The sequence below is a fragment of the Pseudophryne corroboree genome, chromosome 5 (genome assembly GCF_028390025.1).
Source record: "Pseudophryne corroboree isolate aPseCor3 chromosome 5, aPseCor3.hap2, whole genome shotgun sequence".
NCBI lineage: Eukaryota > Metazoa > Chordata > Amphibia > Anura > Myobatrachidae > Pseudophryne > Pseudophryne corroboree.
The window spans coordinates 378,175,627-378,193,714 of NC_086448.1; the positions used below are offsets into that span (position 1 = coordinate 378,175,627).

At 46.7% G+C, this 18,088-nt stretch overlaps 1 protein-coding gene, 1 long non-coding RNA gene and 1 pseudogene across 3 annotated transcripts in view; 2 read left to right on the forward strand and 1 right to left on the reverse strand.

Moving 5' to 3' along the window:
- PKD1L1 (polycystin 1 like 1, transient receptor potential channel interacting) overlaps positions 1–18,088 on the forward strand; it is a 608,224-nt gene that overhangs the window by 567,544 nt on the left and 22,592 nt on the right. For both annotated transcript variants that reach the window (XM_063922691.1, XM_063922693.1), the window contains exons 50-51: positions 8,073–8,309; positions 13,707–13,871. In XM_063922691.1, the coding sequence (XP_063778761.1) occupies positions 8,073–8,309; positions 13,707–13,871 (402 nt within the window). The remainder of the gene's footprint in view (positions 1–8,072; positions 8,310–13,706; positions 13,872–18,088) is intronic.
- The window catches only part of LOC134927767 (uncharacterized), a 116,919-nt gene that overhangs the window by 2,501 nt on the left and 96,330 nt on the right, over positions 1–18,088 (reverse strand). The gene's annotated exons all lie outside the window — the stretch shown is intronic.
- Positions 15,803–15,921, forward strand: LOC134931588 (5S ribosomal RNA; annotated as a pseudogene).

Below are 18,088 nucleotides of genomic sequence, written 5' to 3' on the forward strand. Positions count from 1 at the left end.
TCGTAATGGTTTTCAAGGCTAAGTTCAGAAATACGAATGAATAGACCATCGGTCAAATGCGGCTGTTATTTCAAACAACACGGGTATTCACTATTAATTCGTATTTGGGTGTTAGTCTCTGAATGCTCAAGTGCGGGTGGGTTTTTTTTGCGATTCGTTAAAAAAACGCAGCCAAAAAATAGACCTGCTTTTTCCTGGCGAGTTTGGATAATCATGCACGGATCAGTGAGATCTGTGCATGGTTATCTATGGGAAAGGGTCGTTTAGTGTAAAAATGTAAAAAAAAAATTGCGTGGGGTCCCCCCTCCTAAGCACAACCAGACTCGGGCTCTTTGAGCCGGTCCTGGTTGCAAAAATATGGGGGGGAAATTGACAGGGGTTCCCCCATATTTTAACAACTAGCATCCGGCTCTGCGCCTGGTCCTGGTGCCAAAAATACGGGGGACAAAAAGCGTAGGGGTCCCCCGTATTTTTAACACCAGCCCCGGGCTCCACTAGTCAAAGAGATAATGCCACAGCCGGGGGACACTTTTATATAGGTCCCTGCGGCCCTGGCATTAAATCACTAACTAGTCACCCCTGGCCGGGGTACCCAGGAGGAGTGGGGACCCCTTAAGTCAAGGGGTCCCCCCCTCCAGCCACCCAAGGGCCAGGGGTGAAGCCCGAGGCTGTCCACCCCCATCCAAGGGCTGCGGATGGGGGGCTGATAGCCATGTGTAAAAATAAGAATATTGTTTTTTGTAGCAGTACTACAATTCCCAGCAAGCCTCCCCCACAAGCTGGTACTTGGAGAACCAGAAGTACCAGCATGCGGTGGAAAAACGGGCCCGCTGGTACCTGTAGTACTACTACAAAAAAAAATACCCAAATAAAAACAGAACTCACACACCTTGAAAGTAAAACTTTATTACATACATGCACACCTACATTCACACATACTTACCTATGTTCACACGAGGGTCGGTCCACTTCTCCAAGTAGAATCCATGGGGTACCTGAAAATAAAATGATACTCACAAAAATCCAGTGTAGATCGTTCCTCTTCTGAGCTTGTAATCCACGTACTTGGCAAAAAAACAAACCGAAAAACCCGAACCACGCACTGAAAGGTGTCCCATGTTTACACATGGGACCCCTTTCCCCGACTGCCGAGACCCCCCGTGACTCCTGTCACAGATGGTCCCTTCAGCCAATCAGGGAGCGCCATGTCGTGGCACTCTCCTGATTGCCAGTGCGCTCCTGAGCTGTCAGTCAGGCTGCGCACGACAGAGATACAATGTAGCGCATAGGCGCTACATTGTACCCAATGGTGGGAACTTTGCGGTCAGCGGTGAGGTTACTCGCGGTCAACCGCTGACCGCAAAGTTCCCACCACTGGATACAATAAATGTATGTAATAAAGTTTTACTTTCAAGGTGTGTGAGTTCTGTTTTTATTTGGGTGTTTTTTTTGTAGTAGTACTACAGGTACCAGCGGGCCCGTTTTTCCACCGCATGCTGGTACTTGTGGTTCTCCAAGTACCAGCTTGCGGGGGAGGCTTGCTGGGACTTGTAGTACTGCTACAAAAAATAATATTCTTATTTTTACACATGGCTATCAGCCCCCCATCCGCAGCCCTTGGATGGGGGGGGACAGCCTCGGGCTTCACCCCTGGCCCTTGGGTGGCTGGAGGGGGGGACCCCTTGATTTAAGGGGTCCCCACTCCTCCAGGGTACCCCGGCCAGGGGTGACTAGTTAGTGATTTAATGCAAGGGCCGCAGGGACCTATATAAAAGTGTCCCCCGGCTGTGGCATTATCTCTTTGACTAGTGGAGCCCGGTCCTGGTGTTAAAAATACGGGGGACCCCTACGCTTTTTGTCCCCCGTATTTTTGGCACCAGGACCAGGCGCAGAGCCCGGTGCTGGTTGTTAAAATATGGGGGAACCCCTGTCAATTTCCCCCCATAGTTTTGCAACCAGGACTGGCTCAAAGAGCCCGAGTCTGGTTGTGCTTAGGAGGGGGGACCCCACGCAATTTTTTTCTTGATTTTTAACACTTAAAATTTTTTTTAAAGGTGCACAATGAAGCCCTGCACGGATGGGATTCCTTGTGTTTTGTCAGGCAGAGTTTTACTCATCACTCCCGTAAAACACTGCCTGACATTACGAATCACATCGACATCGGAAAAGACGAATGTTGCAAACTCGGCAGCTTAGTAAATGACCATATCAGGATTCAAAAAGTTGCAGTAAAATGCACCCGATACCATTCGAGTTCAAACACCCTTAAAAACGGCTAAAACACGAATATTAGTAAATATACCCCCTTGTACGCTTTTTTATGTGACATTAACTGTTAATTAAACATTTGATAGAACTACTTTTCTCTGACATCCTAGTGGATGCTGGGAACTCCGTAAGGACCATGGGGAATAGACGGGCTCCGCAGGAGACTGGGCACTCTAAAAGAAAGATTAGGTACTATCTGGTGTGCACTGGCTCCTCCCACTATGACCCTCCTCCAGACCTCAGTTGGATTTCTGTGCCCGGCCGAGCTGGATGCACACTAGGGGCTCTCCTGAGCTCCTAGAAAGAAAGTATATTTTAGGTTTTTTATTTTACAGTGAGACCTGCTGGCAACAGACTCACTGCAGCGAGGGACTAAGGGGAGAAGAAGCGAACCTACCTGCTTGCAGCTAGCTTGGGCTTCTTAGGCTACTGGACACCATTAGCTCCAGAGGGATCGACCGCATGGAACTGGCCTTGGTGTTCGTTCCTGGAGCCGCGCCGCCGTCCCCCTTACAGAGCCAGAAGCAAGAAGTCCGGAAAATCGGCGGCAGAAGACATCAGTCTTCACCAAGGTAGCGCACAGCACTGCAGCTGTGCGCCATTGCTCCTCATACACACTTCACACTCCGGTCACTGAGGGTGCAGGGCGCTGGGGGGGGGCGCCCTGAGCAGCAATAAAAACACCTTGGCCGGCAAATATATCACAATATATAGCCCCAGAGGCTATATATGTGATAAATACCCCTGCCAGAATCCATAAAAAAGCGGGAGAAAAGTCAGTGAAAAAGGGGCGGAGCTATCTCCCTCAGCACACTGGCGCCATTTTCTCTTCACAATGCAGCTGGAAGACAGCTCCCCAGGCTCTCCCCTGTAGTTGGCAGGCTCAAAGGGTTAAAAAGAGAGGGGGGCACTAAATTTAGGCGCAATATTGTATATAAAAGCAGCTATTGGGAAAAATTCACTCAATATAGTGTTAATCCCTAAATTATATAGCGCTCTGGTGTGTGCTGGCATACTCTCTCTCTGTCTCCCCAAAGGGCTGTGTGGGGTCCTGTCCTCAGTCAGAGCATTCCCTGTGTGTGTGCGGTGTGTCGGTACGGCTGTGTCGACACGTTTGACGAGGAGGCTTATGTGGTGGCAGAGCAGATGCCGACAAATGTGATGTCGCCCCCTGTGGGGCCGACACCAGAGTGGATGGATAGGTGGAAGGTATAAACCGACAGTGTCAACTCCTTACAAAAAGGCTGGATGACGTAACAGCTGTGGGACAGCCGGCTTCTCAGCCCGCGCCTGCCCAGGCGTCTCAAAGGCCATCAGGGGCTCAAAAACGCCCGCTCCCTCAGATGGCAGACACAGATGTCGACACGGAGTCTGACTCCAGTGTCGACGAGGTTGAGACATATACACAATCCACTAGGAACATCCGTTACATGATCCCGGCAATAAAAAATGTGTTACACATTTCTGACATTAACCCAAGTATTACAAAAAAAAGGGTTTTATGTTTGGGGAGAAAAAGCAGGCAGTGTTTTGTTCCCCCATCAAATGAGTAAATGAAGTGTGAAAAAGCGTGGGTTCCCCCGATAAGAAACTGGTAATTTCTAAAAAGTTACTGATGGCGTACCCTTTCCCGCCAGAGGATAAGTTACGCTGGGAGATATCCCCTAGGGTGGATAAGGCGCTCACACGTTTGTCAAAAAAGGTGTCACTGCCGTCTTTGGATACGGCCACTTTGAAGGTACCTGCTGATAAAAAGCAGGAGGCTATCCTGAAGTCTGTATTTACACACTGGCATCCAGAATTAATGCAATGTCCATTCTGTCAGGAGGGTATTAGAGACCCGACACTGGACAGGTGATGCTGACTTTAAAAGGCACATAGAGCCTTATAAGGGTGAGGAATTGTTTGGGGATGGTCTCTGGGACCTCGTATCCACAGCAACAGCTGGGAAGAAATTTTTTTACCTCAGGTTTCCTCACAGCCTAAGAAAGCACTGTATTATCAGGTACAGTCCTTTCGGCTTCAGAAAAGCAAGCGGGTCAAAAGGCACTTCCTTTCTGCACAGAGACGAGGGAAGAGGGAAAAAGCTGCACCAGTCAGCCAGTTCCCAGAATCAAAATTCTTCCCCCGCTTCCTCTGAGTCCACCGCATGACGCGGGGGCTCCACAGGCGTAGCCAGGTACGGTGGGGGGCCGCCTCAAAAATTTCAGCGATCAGTGGGCTCGCTCACAGGTGGATCCCTGGATCCTTCAAGTAGTGTCTCAGGGGTACAAGCTGGAATTCGAGGCGTCTCCCCCCCGCCGTTTCCTCAAATCTGCCTTGCCGACAACTCCCTCAGGCAGGGAGGCTGTGCTAGAGGCAATTCACAAGCTGTATTCCCAGCAGGTGATAGTCAAGGTGCCCCTACTTCAACAAGGACGGGATTACTATTCCACACTGTTTGTGGTACCGAAACCAGACGGTTCGGTGAGACCCATTTTAAATTTGAAATCCTTGAACACATACATAAAAAAATTCAAGTTCAAGATGGAATCGCTCAGGGCGGTTATTGCAAGCCTGGAGGAGGGGGATTACAAGGATGTTTACCTACATGTCCCCATTTACCATCCTCACCAGGAGTACCTCAGATTTGTGGTACAGGATTGCCATTACCAATTCCAAATACTGCCGTTTGGACTGTCCACGGCACCGAGGGTCTTTACCAAGGTAATGGCAAAAATGATGATACTCCTTCGAAAAAAGGGAGTTTTAATTATCCCGTACTTGGACGATCTCCTTATAAAGGCGAGGTCCAAGGAGCAGTTGTTGGTCGGAGTAGCACTATCTCGGGAAGTGCTACAACAGCACGGATGGATTCTATACATTCCAAAGTCACAGCTGGTTCCTACCACACACCTACTGTTCCTGGGGATGGTTCTGGACACAGAACAGAAAAAAGTGTTTCTCCCGCAGGAGAAAGCCAAGGAGCTGTCATCTCTAGTCAGAGACCTCCTGAAACCAAAACAGGTATCGGTGCATCACTGCACACGAGTCCTGGGAAAAATGGTAGCTTCTTACGAAGCAAAATTCCATTCGGCAGGTTTCATGCAAGAACCTTTCAGTGGGACCTCTTGGACAAGTGGTCGGGATCGCATCTTCAGATGCATCGGCTGATAACCCTGTCTCCAAGGACCAGGGTATCTCTACTGTGGTGTCTGCAGAGTGCTCATCTTCAAGAGGGCCGCAGATTCGGCATACAGGACTGGGTCCTGGTAACCACGGATGCCAGCCTTCGAGGCTGGGGGGCAGTCACACAGGGAAGAAATTTCCAAGGACTTTGGTCAAGTCAGGAGTCGTCCCTACACATAAATATTCTGGAACTGAGGGCCATTTACAATGCCCTAAGTCTGGCAAGTCCTCTGCTTCAAAACCAGCCGGTACTGATCCAATCAGACAACATCACGGCAGTCGCCCATGTAAACCGACAGGGCGGCACAAGAAGCAGGATGGCGATGGCAGAAGCCACAAGGATTCTCCGATGGGCGGAAAATCACGTCTTAGCACTGTCAGCAGTGTTCATTCCGGGAGTGGACAACTGGGAAGCAGACTTCCTCAGCAGACACGACCTACACCCGGGAGAGTGGGGACTTCATCCAGAAGTCTTCCAACTGTTGGAAAACCGTTGGGAAAGGCCACAGGTGGACATGATGGCGTCCCGCATAAACAAAAAACTAGATATTGCGCCAGGTCAAGGGACCCTCAGGCAATAGCTGTGGACGCTCTAGTGACACCGTGGATGTACCAGTCGGTTTATGTATTCCCTCCTCTGCCTCTCATACCAAAGGTACTGAGAATAATAAGAAAACGAGGAGTAAGAACGATACTCGTGGTTCCGGATGGGCCAAGAAGAGCTTGGTACCCAGAACTTCAAGAAATGATATCAGAGGACCCATGGCCTCTACCACTCAGACAGGATCTGCTACAGCAGGGGCCCTGTCTGTTCCAAGACTTACCGCGGCTGCGTTTGACGGCATGGCGGTTGAATTCCGGATCCTAAAGGAAAAGGGCATTCCGGAGGAAGTCATTCCTACGCTGATAAAAGCCAGGAAAGTAGTAACCGCAAACCATTTTCACCGTATTTGGCGAAAATATGTTGCGTGGTGTGAGGCCAGGAAGGCCCCAACAGAGGAATTTCAGCTGGGTCGTTTTCTGCACTTCCTACAGTCAGGAGTGACTATGGGCCTAAACTTGGGTTCCATTAAGGTCCAGATTTCGGCTCTGTCGATTTTCTTCCAGAAAGAACTGGCTTCACTGCCTGGAGTTCAGACATTTGTAAAGGGAGTGCTACATATTCAGCCCCCTTTTGTGCCTCCTGTGGCACCTTGGGATCTCAACGTGGTGTTGAGTTTCTTAAAATCACATTGGTTTGAGCCACTTAAAACTGTGGATTTGAAATATCTCACGTGGAAAGTGATCATGTTATTGGCCTTGGCTTCGGCCAGGCGTGTGTCAGAATTGGCGGCTTTGTCATGTAAAAGCCCTTATCTGATTTTCCATATGGATAGGGCAGAATTGAGGACTCGTCCCCAGTTTCTCCCTAAGGTGGTATCAGCTTTTCACTTCAACCAACCTATTGTAGTGCCTGCGGCTACTAGGGACTTGGAAGATTCCAAGTTACTGGACGTAGTCAGGGCCTTAAAAATGTATATTTCCAGGACGGCTGGAGTCAGGAAAACTGACTCGCTTTTTATCCTGTAGGCACCCAACAAAATAGGTGCTCCTGCTTCTAAGCAGACTATTGCTCGCTGAATTTGTAGCACAATTCAGCTGGAGCATTCTGCGGCTGGATTGCTGCATCCTAAATCAGTAAAAGCCCATTCCACGAGGAAAGTGGGCTCATCTTGGGCGGCTGCCCAAAGGGGTCTCGGCTTTACAACTTTGCCGAGCTGCAACTTGGTCAGGGGCAAACACGTTTGCTAAATTCTACAAATTTGATACCCTGGCTGAGGAGGACCTTGAGTTCTCTCATTCGGTGCTGCAGAGTCATCCGCACTCTCCCGCCCGTTTGGGAGCTTTGGTATAATCCCCATGGTCCTTACGGAGTTCCCAGCATCCACTAGGACGTCAGAGAAAATAAGATTTTACTCACCGGTAAATCTATTTCTCGTAGTCCGTAGTGGATGCTGGGCGCCCATCCCAAGTGCGGATTGTCTGCAATACTTGTATATAGTTATTGCCTAACTAAAGGGTTATTGTTGAGCCATCTGTTAGTGAGGCTCAGTTATATTTCATACTGTTAACTGGGTATAATATCACGAGTTATACGGTGTGATTGGTGTGGCTGGTATGAGTCTTACCCGGGATTCAAAATCCTTCCTTATTGTGTCAGCTCTTCCGGGCACAGTATCCTAACTGAGGTCTGGAGGAGGGTCATAGGGGGAGGAGCCAGTGCACACCAGATAGTACCTAATCTTTCTTTTAGAGTGCCCAGTCTCCTGCGGAGCCCGTCTATTCCCCATGGTCCTTACGGAGTTCCCAGCATCCACTACGGACTACGAGAAATAGATTTACCAGTGAGTAAAATCTTATTTTTTTTATATTCTATTTTCTAAGCTATTTGTCCTATATTTACATTATTTAATATGCAATGTAATATGCATTATACTCATTAAATTGTATGCATTTATAATTTATTCAGTTTTTCCTGTAAGAAATAATTTTGTTTTTACAGCAAACATATTATCGTCTGTTTTGGCTAACTACTAATTTACTCTGGTGCAATGAAATGACAGTATGATTGACCACTTGTACATTTTTTCTTGCAGCTCATTGGAATTGTCTTCATGTTAGCCTATTCCTCAGTAGGTCACATCATGTTCTCTGAAAACTACCCGTTTAGCAGTGCACTAACTTCGATCCTGACTATTTTTACACATTTGCTTGGAGTTCGAGGATCAAACAATATACATTTTTTGCATAGCCAAATCAAATCTAAGCACTTCCCCACAGCTTGTTTCTATGGAACACTCTTTGTTATAATTACACTTTTATGGAATGGAATGGTAAGTGGGAATACTATGCAGTATTTGATTACAAAAAACATGTTGAGCCTCCATTTCTACAATGCTGGGGCGCAGAAGTTATTTGGATTTTGGAACATTTGCATACCATAATGAGACATGTTGGGGATGGGATCCAAGTCTAAGCACAGAATGCATTTATGTTTCACATACACCTTATACACACAGCCTGAAGGTGACTTTATACAATATACTGTATGTCATTATTTTGTGCATGAAACAAAGTTTGTGTAGACGGAATCATCAGAAAGCAAAGGTGTCACTATCTCATTCACACTCAAAAAATGTAGTATTTCAGAGTCTTGTATATGGGAGACTCAACCTGTATTACCTTTCCTTTTAAAATAAAACTATTGCTAAATTTAGTATGTGGCGCTTTGCAAAGCTGTAGCAATTTCCATCTAGTTTTGTATTGATTGTAATTGTTTCTTTAAAACCAGCAGCTGAAACAGCGGAAGAAAGTGGTGGCTTTAGAAACTGCAAAATAAAAAATGTACCTCTGTGTTTCTCATATTATGAATGAAAGTATATAATGCTAAATATTTATGTGAAATGATAATAACAGTGCATAATAATATTTAGAAGGTAGCAAGACAGAGAAAGGAAGCTGTAGCAGGGCTGTAATATGCCCCGTGCTAGCTCTGGCTCTTAGTATGTGCCATCATGATGTCACAATGCGAGGTTGGGGCTGCTCCAGGCGATGCTGTAGTGTTTTGCTGCTGGGACTGTTGAATAGCTGAACGCCCAGAGTGTCCTGACAATGCTCCAGGCAGCTGTTTTGTAGGCTGCAGTGTGCCACTTCAGACACCTTGCATGCCTTATACAGGGACAGCACAAGTGCCATCTACTAGGCTCTGCGCACTAGTCAGCGGGACTGCTCTCCACTCCTAGTTACAGTCCTGCAACCATCTGTAGTAGTCCTATGAAGAAGGTTCTAATCCAGTGATCTTTTAGACCCTAAAAAGACAAAGGGGTGTATTTACTAAGTCTTGGACGGAGATAAAGTGGACAGAGATAAAGTACCAGCCAATCCACAACTGCCATGGCACAGGCTGTGTTTGAAAAATGACAGTTAGGAGCTGAGTGCCTGGTACTTTAAGGGGCCCAGTTAGCAAATAATATTTGTGGCCATGTCCATAAAAACAACAGTTCTTCAGGGGTTAGCCGCAAATATTACGTATCCCTGGTATATGTATGTATGCAGCAAGGTATCTTCGATATCTGCTGCGATCCCTCCAGTTCTGCCGCAGCCGCATCTGCCATAGGTTTCTATGGGGGAAGCGATGCTAGGCAATGTATTAATATCGGGAATGCAAAGTTACCCTCCGTTACTGCAATCTGTTGACTGCCTATGGGGTACAGATCGGGGAAGTAGATCTGGCTGGGTACTCCAGGAACCCTCCACTGGAAATGCCTTTTCGGAGCCTCTGTCCCTGCGAGTGATGGGTGATACATTTACCCGAAGGGATCGTATATTGCAATGCAATCCTGGGCGGTTAGTATGGTGGCCAATCCCAGGATTGGGATCGGTGGTATCCCGGGATTTTGGCCAAAAATTGCCCGGGATTCAATCCCGGGATTGGGATTTCCAATCCCGGGGATTTTGGGATTAGGAAACCCCTTTGTTATTTCAATGCCGGGTAGCGTTGAGCTTCCTCAGGAGGTTCAGATGCTGCCCGACTTCCCCCGCTCACCTCACCCTACCCTCGGCTGTGCACAGTGGCGGGCGGTGTGCGGCTGTTTGCGCAGCATGACCTCTGACTTCTCATGCTGCACAGAAAGCCGCCCACCGCTCGGCACCAGCACGCAACACAGCAGTAGGTGAAATGGGGCAGATGGGGTATGTTATTATGTGGACTGGGCAGGGCAGGGGAGTGCAGGACAGTGGCGGCGGACATTACAATGGAACCAATCCCGGGTATCACAGAAATCCTAGGATTGATCATTTTTCAATCCCGATTTCTGGGATTGAAAATAATGGCCCGGGATTGGCCACCCTAGCGGTTAGATCTCGCCCAGATCGCATTCAATATGTCATCCATGATAAATGTTCCCCAAAGTCTTTTATCATCAGAATATATCATCTCCTCCCTGCCTCTCTCAGCCACACCATCATCTCCGAGAACTAAATAACTGCTTACAAGCGCCCAAATAGTGGACTGTGCAATACCAAGGAATTCCCCTGATATAACTCGCGGCCGACAACACTAAGTGGGTGTCATGTAGAAGATGCAAGAAACAGGGAAACAGCTGCGCAATGTATCAGGGAAAGGAATGATGAGAGCCGACGTTTAAAAGAATTATCACAATTTATTAACCAAGAACACTGGATAAAAACATACTAATCATAATACCAATGATTAAGGAATAGTAAAATGTATGGCTATGTTATAAAGCACACCTTGATAAATATAGATATCGTAAGAAGTTTTAAACAGCTTGTATGAATGAACTTGCTGAAGATCCGTAATCACTCACAAGGTTATCACTTGTGGATTCATTTGTATAAATAGTAAATGAGAAACGGTCCCAGGTAGTGCACAAAGTTCCCGTCACAGAGCTGAGCTGCTGTAATATGTACCGATCCTGTGGGCTGGTCCGAGACCGGGCGTCCCCGGTTCTTGATCCTGCGTTGCCCACTCGTGCTATGCAGCAAGGAGACGGTGAAGTTCGCCAGGCTGGTGTAGCGAGTAGGACGGATGTGGCTGATGAAGGCCGCGTGCTGGTGTGTGCGGCTTGCGGGAACCAGAGTGCCGGTATAAAAGTCCGTTGGATCTCAGCAGAGAGCTGCTGGTGTGGATACCTGAATCAAGGTGGATGATGAGGCGGGGTCCTAACGCGTTTCGTCACGTATCACGTGACTTTGAAAAAGTCACGTGATACATGACGAAACGCGTTAGGACCCCGCCTCATCATCCACCTTGATTCAGGTATCCACACCAGCAGCTCTCTGCTGAGATCCAACTGACTTTTATACCGGCACTCTGGTTCCCGCAAGCCGCACACACCAGCACGCGGCCTTCATCAGCCACATCCGTCCTACTCGCTACACCAGCCCGGCAACCTTCACCGTCTCCTTGCTGCATAGCACGAGTGGGCAACGCAGGATATAGAACCGGGGATGCCCGGTCTCGGACCAGCCCACAGGAGAGGTACATATTACAGCAGCAAGGCTCTGTGACGGGAACTTTGTGCACTACCTGGGACCGTTTCTCATTTACTATTTATACAAATGAATCCACAAGTGATAACCTTGTGAGTGATTACGGATCTTCAGCAAGTTCATTCATACAAGCTGTTTAAAACTTCTTACGATATCTATATTTATCAAGGTGTGCTTTATAACATAGCCATACATTTTACTATTCCTTAATCATTGGTATTACGATTAGTATGTTTTTATCCAGTGTTCTTGGTTAATCAATTGTGATAATTCTTTTAAACGTCGGCTCTCATCATTCCTTTCCCTGATACATTGCGCAGCCATTTCCCTGTTTCTTACACCATCATCTCCCTTTGTTTCTCAGCATACCCCTCACATTGTTTCTCTCAGCCTACCCACCTTCACTCTGTCTCTCAGCCTCCCCTTTCCTTTACACTGTGCCTGACAGCCCGCATTCACTCTTTGTCTCTCATCCTCCCCCTCCCTTTGCTGTTTCTCTCAGTATCCCCCTTCAGTTTGTGTCTCTCTTCCCACTCCGTTTGCTCTGTTTCTCTCATCCTCCCCATTTAGTCTGTGTCTCTCAGCCTCCACCTTCCTTCATTTTGTGTCTCTCAGTTTCTCCCCATTCATTCTGTGCCTCTCAGTCTCCCCCTTCCCTCATTCTGTGTGTTTATCATCTCCCCCCTCTTCATTCTGTGTCTTTCAGCTTCCTCCTGTTCAGCTGCCCTCATCTCTGCCTTCTTACTTTGTGTGAGGTGGACGGTGAAGCCAGGTAGACGCCACAGGAAGTGCACAGCGGGGCAGGCTCTTTTAAGCACCAGGACAGAGAGTATGACATCATCATAGCACTCCCGACAGCTCTAGCTAATTGGGAGGAGTTGTCACAGTGCCGAGCACCATGGATTTGCTCGTTCGTACAGTTTATAACTAATAGCTGCTGCAAGGTCTTCGGGCAGTACGGCGTACCGGCTTTCAATTTCTTAACAGTATACCGTACCAGCCCATACTGCATATTAGTGCTTTTGCTGCTGCTTCCGTATAAGCAGCAGTGATATTACTTCCAGCCGCATCAGGCCCAAGATAGATATATATATATATATATATATATATATAAAACTGTGCATAAATAATGATGCTGAATATTGGAAATATTTTATATACTAGAAGCATCCTAGAGACATCAGTAAGATTAATGGTGTGCAGAGAGAGGCAGGCAAAGAAGGCACAGGAAGTCGAAGGACCACTAAGTTCATTTTGCATAATTTGCTAGTCCTACATAGACCAAAACAAGATTAACACCAGTAGATACTGCCTGTGATACTTAAGAATGAATTTGTTCAAATGACATACTGTACATGATCTGCCCAAGAAGATGGTTGTAGAAACAAAACTGAAACACAGGGCAGCTCGCTCACCTTTAATGTAAAGGTCACTAGGAGTCTTTCACTACCTTAAACTACAGTATCTGTCAGTGAGTGCACCAGCCTTACCTTTACTTTGTCAGAGAACAGTGTGCTTCCCTACAATGTGGGAGCCCCTGCAGAAGGAGCAGAGGCGAGCAGTTATTACACAATGTAGGCATAATGATGACAGGCAGAGCTGGGAAAGTGACAGTGCCTTTGTTAGTGCTACACAAAGTTAGTTTTGCATTATAGGCATCTGATTGGCTGTTTACCAGGTGTTACTGGCTGATATAAAGTCATATAGCAAATTAAACTCAGAGGTTTTAAGGGAAGTATTAATCATATCTATGACTGCTCTCCTGGATGACATAGCTGATGCAGTAGTAGCCAATTATTTTCAAATGATGTTGTTACAGTAGCATGAACCACTTCCTTCTGATTGTCTGCAAGTATTGGTAGCCATTCTGACCCTTTCACTGGCATCGCAACTGTATTTCCCACCCTGTATCTGACCAGTGACAGCAGAGAACAGTCTGAGAACAGAAGTTTTTTTTATAAGATAAAATGTCTGCTTTGTTTCACCATGCATCTCTTTTGATCCCTGTAATTACACCCTAATTACTTACTATGTGGAATATTAGTATTTTATAAAGCTGGCTATTCATACAACCAGAAAATGTTAAGTTTGTTACCTATCAGGCGCTGGATGGAGAGTAGTAACTGTTGCAAAGCCTTTTGGCATAGCTAAGAACATTGCTTTCGCTGCTACATTGTAAATTCTGAGGAAAGTCTTGTTTTGATGTTATTTTATAGATAAAAGGAATTCTGACTTCGGTTGTAAAATGCTCAAAGAAAGTACATCGCAGTAAGCACCTTGTGACATTTCGAGACGTTGCATCTCATATAAGAGGATTGGTGCTATCAATAGTCGGCCGACAAAGACATAAGACCACAGACAGCATGTCTGTAACTGGCAGTGTAAGTACTGTAGACCCGTGGTTTACTGGTTTACTCCTCAAACACATTACACTAGAAGTTATATCCATTATTTGTTCATTAGAAAATGTTGTAACACTGTATTGTACATATTGCCGTATTGTATGAACACCTATCAGCTGCACTGGCAACAGTTTTTGTTTGCTTGTGTAACTCTGTACATTTTTGTTTTGGAAACAATGGGGGTCATTCAGACCTGGTTGCACGCATCTATTTTTTGCACTGCTGCGACCAGGTAATCGCCGTCTACATGGGGGGGGAGAAGAGCTGTGCAGGTCTGCGATCGGCTGTGCAGAGAGCTGCACAAGCAAAACGTTTGTGAAGTCTCTGCACAGCTCAAGACTTACTCAGCCGCTGCGATGATCCTTCCTGTAGCTGACGTCAGGATCCCTCCCTGCAAACGTCCGGGCACGCCTGCATTTTCTTCGACACTCCCAGAAAATGGTGAGTTGACACCCCCGGACGGCCTCTTCCTGTCAATCTTCTTGCGTTCGCAACTGCGAACGCTTTCTTCTTTCAATCCGTCGCTGCTCGCCGGGCAATGACACGCCTGCACATTGCGACCCGCACACATGCGCAGTTCCGACCTGATAGCATCGCTGCGAAAAAAAAAGCAGCATGCGATCAGGTCAAAGTGACCCCCAATAACAGATGAGACTTTTTTGGTAGAAGATATTCTAAATATAGAATTTCAGAAAGCCAGCCTCCTGTTCTTTTCCTTATTGACACCTCTTGTATGGGACGCTCTGATGAAATCACAATAGCCACACGGCTAATTGTCGGTGCTGCCCGATTCATTAAGCTGTGGGAATCCCGCATACTAATCTGCAGAGGCGGGAATTTTACTCTGAGCCTCAAGAGCTACTGCATTAATCTGCATTTAATGTGAGGGAATAACCATTAGATTCTGCATTTTGTCCGCGTTCATCTTCAGTAGCAGTTTTATTAAAAAAGCAAAACTGCTACTGCTTTCAATCGCATGCTGGGGCCCGCCCAGCACAGGGCAAGGCCTCCCAGCATGTTAAGCGATGCCCATCGATGCGATCGCAATCCAATTGCAATTCCAATTGCAGAAATTGGTAAATAGTGGAATCCCCCTGCATACGCAGCCAGGTTGTGTATGCAGGCGCTTCGCCGCCATCTTTTCCATCGCAGGAAGCGCAGGTGATGTCATTGGGCTACCTCAGAAATGGCCATGACATGCCTGCATTTCCTGCTGCCCTCCCCCCAACGACGCATTGCCACCCCTGAATGACCACCACCCATCACTCACATTGCGATCACAGCCTTCCGGGATGTGATCACATTGTGTGTGCCCGTGCATGCACACTGTGCACGCTGCATATGTGCAAACGGCCGAAAAGCCGGCAATTGCTATTTAGTAATTTTGCAACTCATACTGAATTAGGCCCTAGACACGTTTAATTGCTAATGTTAGTAAATAACCCTTATGGCTTGCTAGTTTTTAGTTGCTAGTGCATTAGTTTAGTGCATAAGTTTTAGCACCTTTACTGAATTATGGGTACCAAGGTACAATTTCATTTGGAAAGCAGCTTTGTGTGGCCATCTATCCGGGGCATCCCAATGTAGGAGGGTCTGTGGATAGTAACTTCCGCATGCCGCCAGTGCTTTCTCAAAATCTTCTAACAATCCTACTCCATTTAGCACAACTGTGTTATACGTAAAGACTAAAATGATGAATTCTGAAAAAAATTGTGAACGGGAAAGCTGAGAACTGAAAACTAAAAATTCTCAGTTCACAATTTTTTCATGATGAATATACCCCTTAGAATTACCATATGCCCTTTATGTTGTGTTGGGTGTTTTTTTCATTTCACATGGGTTCACTTACATACTGGTTGTGCCTAGACCATTGGACGGTATTGGGCGTTAGCAGTGTGGTATGACAGTTGACCTACTGTCATACAACACTGATAACGCCCAATACCGTCCGATCTTGGAAGCTAAACAGTGTTGGGCTTGGTTAGTACTTTGATGTGCGACCTCCTAGGAATACCAAGTACAGTAGACCCCCATTTATATCAGGTACTCCGTGCCTAACACTGACAGCAGATTCACCCTACTACTTTTCTGGTTCTCATGTGCCTTTTTCATACGATTTGCACTGGATATACTCCATTGCTCTAACACTCAGTAATAGGCATTTATTTGCAGCAATACTCCTATTTGATGTTTTCAGGATCCAATTTTACCCTGATCCATACCAGTAAGCTGTCTTCACACAACAATTTAAAAAATACTGGTTGATTTGTCCTGTGTAATGGATATGTACTAATTAATTAATTAACCAATGATTGGCTTATATTAATTTATCTAAGCTTCTTCGTGACTGAATATTTACCTTCTGATTTCATTGTCACATATATTTGTAGGCAGATACACTGTCCAAAATGTATTAGTGATCTTTAGTGTTGTGTTTGTTATAGGAAGTCATCCTTCTTAATCATAAATAATAAAATGTCATTTTAACTGTTTATTTCTGATTTAACATAAGAGTGCACCCACACCAGAGTCTTCTTTTTCTTCCTTTGAGACTAAATTTGCTGCTGTGATCAGATCTGAATTAGGCCCTATGTCATTGCGAGAAGCTCTGCCTATAGAGGTTAGAGGTACACTTAGTGGCATACCTATAATGAGTGCAGTTTCTGTGGCCTCCACGGCCTCTATGTCCAAGGAGGCCCAAACCTCTAGAGTGACCATATTATCCATTTTACCTGGGACGCTGATGGATTACACAGGTTCTGTGGCTGATTAAAACCAGTTGAAATGTAGGCTTAAAGTCAGCCAGCCACAGAACCTGTGTAATCCATGAGCATCCTAGGTAAAAGGGATAATATGGTCACGCTACACACCTCTCGCCCTGCACCCATTTAATATTCTTACCTCTCCAGAGTCACATTTTGGCACTGCAAAAATCACTTGGAAAATGCCATGGATGCTATTTTCCCAGAGACCAGCTCATGTACAACAAACTCTGGCACAGTGCCAGACCCTACTTGCAACTGGGACGCAGAGAGAGGAGCAGGCCCGCACAGATACTGCACCCATTTAGTATACTTACCTCTCCGGAGTCCATCGCTGGCACTGCGCAAATCACCAGGAAATGGATCGGATGCACCAGGAAGAGATCCGCACATGCGAAGCAGACTGTGGCATAGTACCAGAGTCTACTTGGGACTGTGCCATGGAGCCTGGAGGGGGCCCTCACGGACACTGCACAAGGGCCCCTTCCTCTCTTAATCCGCCCCTGGGTACACTAGACTATATGAGGCAGCATGATACCAGCATAGTTGTTTTACAGAAAAGTTAAAAGCATTCTGGATACTTATTGAACACCATTTAATATGTTCTATATAGTACTAAAGGTTTTACAAATATATCACTAGTAAAAACGTCAATGTGAGGTATATCAGATTCTCCAAATATAAACTGAAGCATTATACAAAATGTAAAGACTATTCCCAGGGCCGGATTAACAATGGGGCTAATGGAGCTGCAGCTCCAGGCCCACTTTCAAAATAGGCCCACAGCAACTACATACTGCTGTGCAGCTGTAAACAGGAAAAATAAAATTCCTGCTACAACAGCTTGCAAGTGACGTTGCGGTCTGTCTGGTGCGCACAGGTGCAGTGCAGAGCCACCCCGCAAGCACCCCTAATTACTGCCGGCTGCAGTGTAGGAGGATCCAGCGGTACTAGGACCCAGCACTGCTCGGCTGCTGCCTGCATCTCCGCAGTGTAGATGAGGGGATGAGTGGGAGGGGACAGGGCAGGTCTTACCATTACACCGAGGACGCATATCATAAAGGCACAACGGTGCGAAGTGCGCCGAGCAGCTTGGACTACCACCCCAGCCTACCAGGAAGCCCATGGTGCATTCCAGGCTCTGGCGGCTCACGCGGTGCTCTGTTCTTTTCTCAGCTGCGGCTCCCTCTAGATGCCGGGCGGGCGGCCGCGGCTGTGCAGTAATTGGCGGCCGCAGAAGGCCGGGTGTCCCATGTTGCTCTCAACGGTGCTGGTGCAAGTAGAATCCCCGGAGCCCCCTATTATACAGGAGCCACCATCTGCAAGTGACAGCAGGTACTATAATATACAGCGCTGCAATATGTAGCTGCGGCAGCACAAGTGAAAGCACCAGGCTCATGCAATTCCCTCCCCCACCTAACCAGACTAATCCCG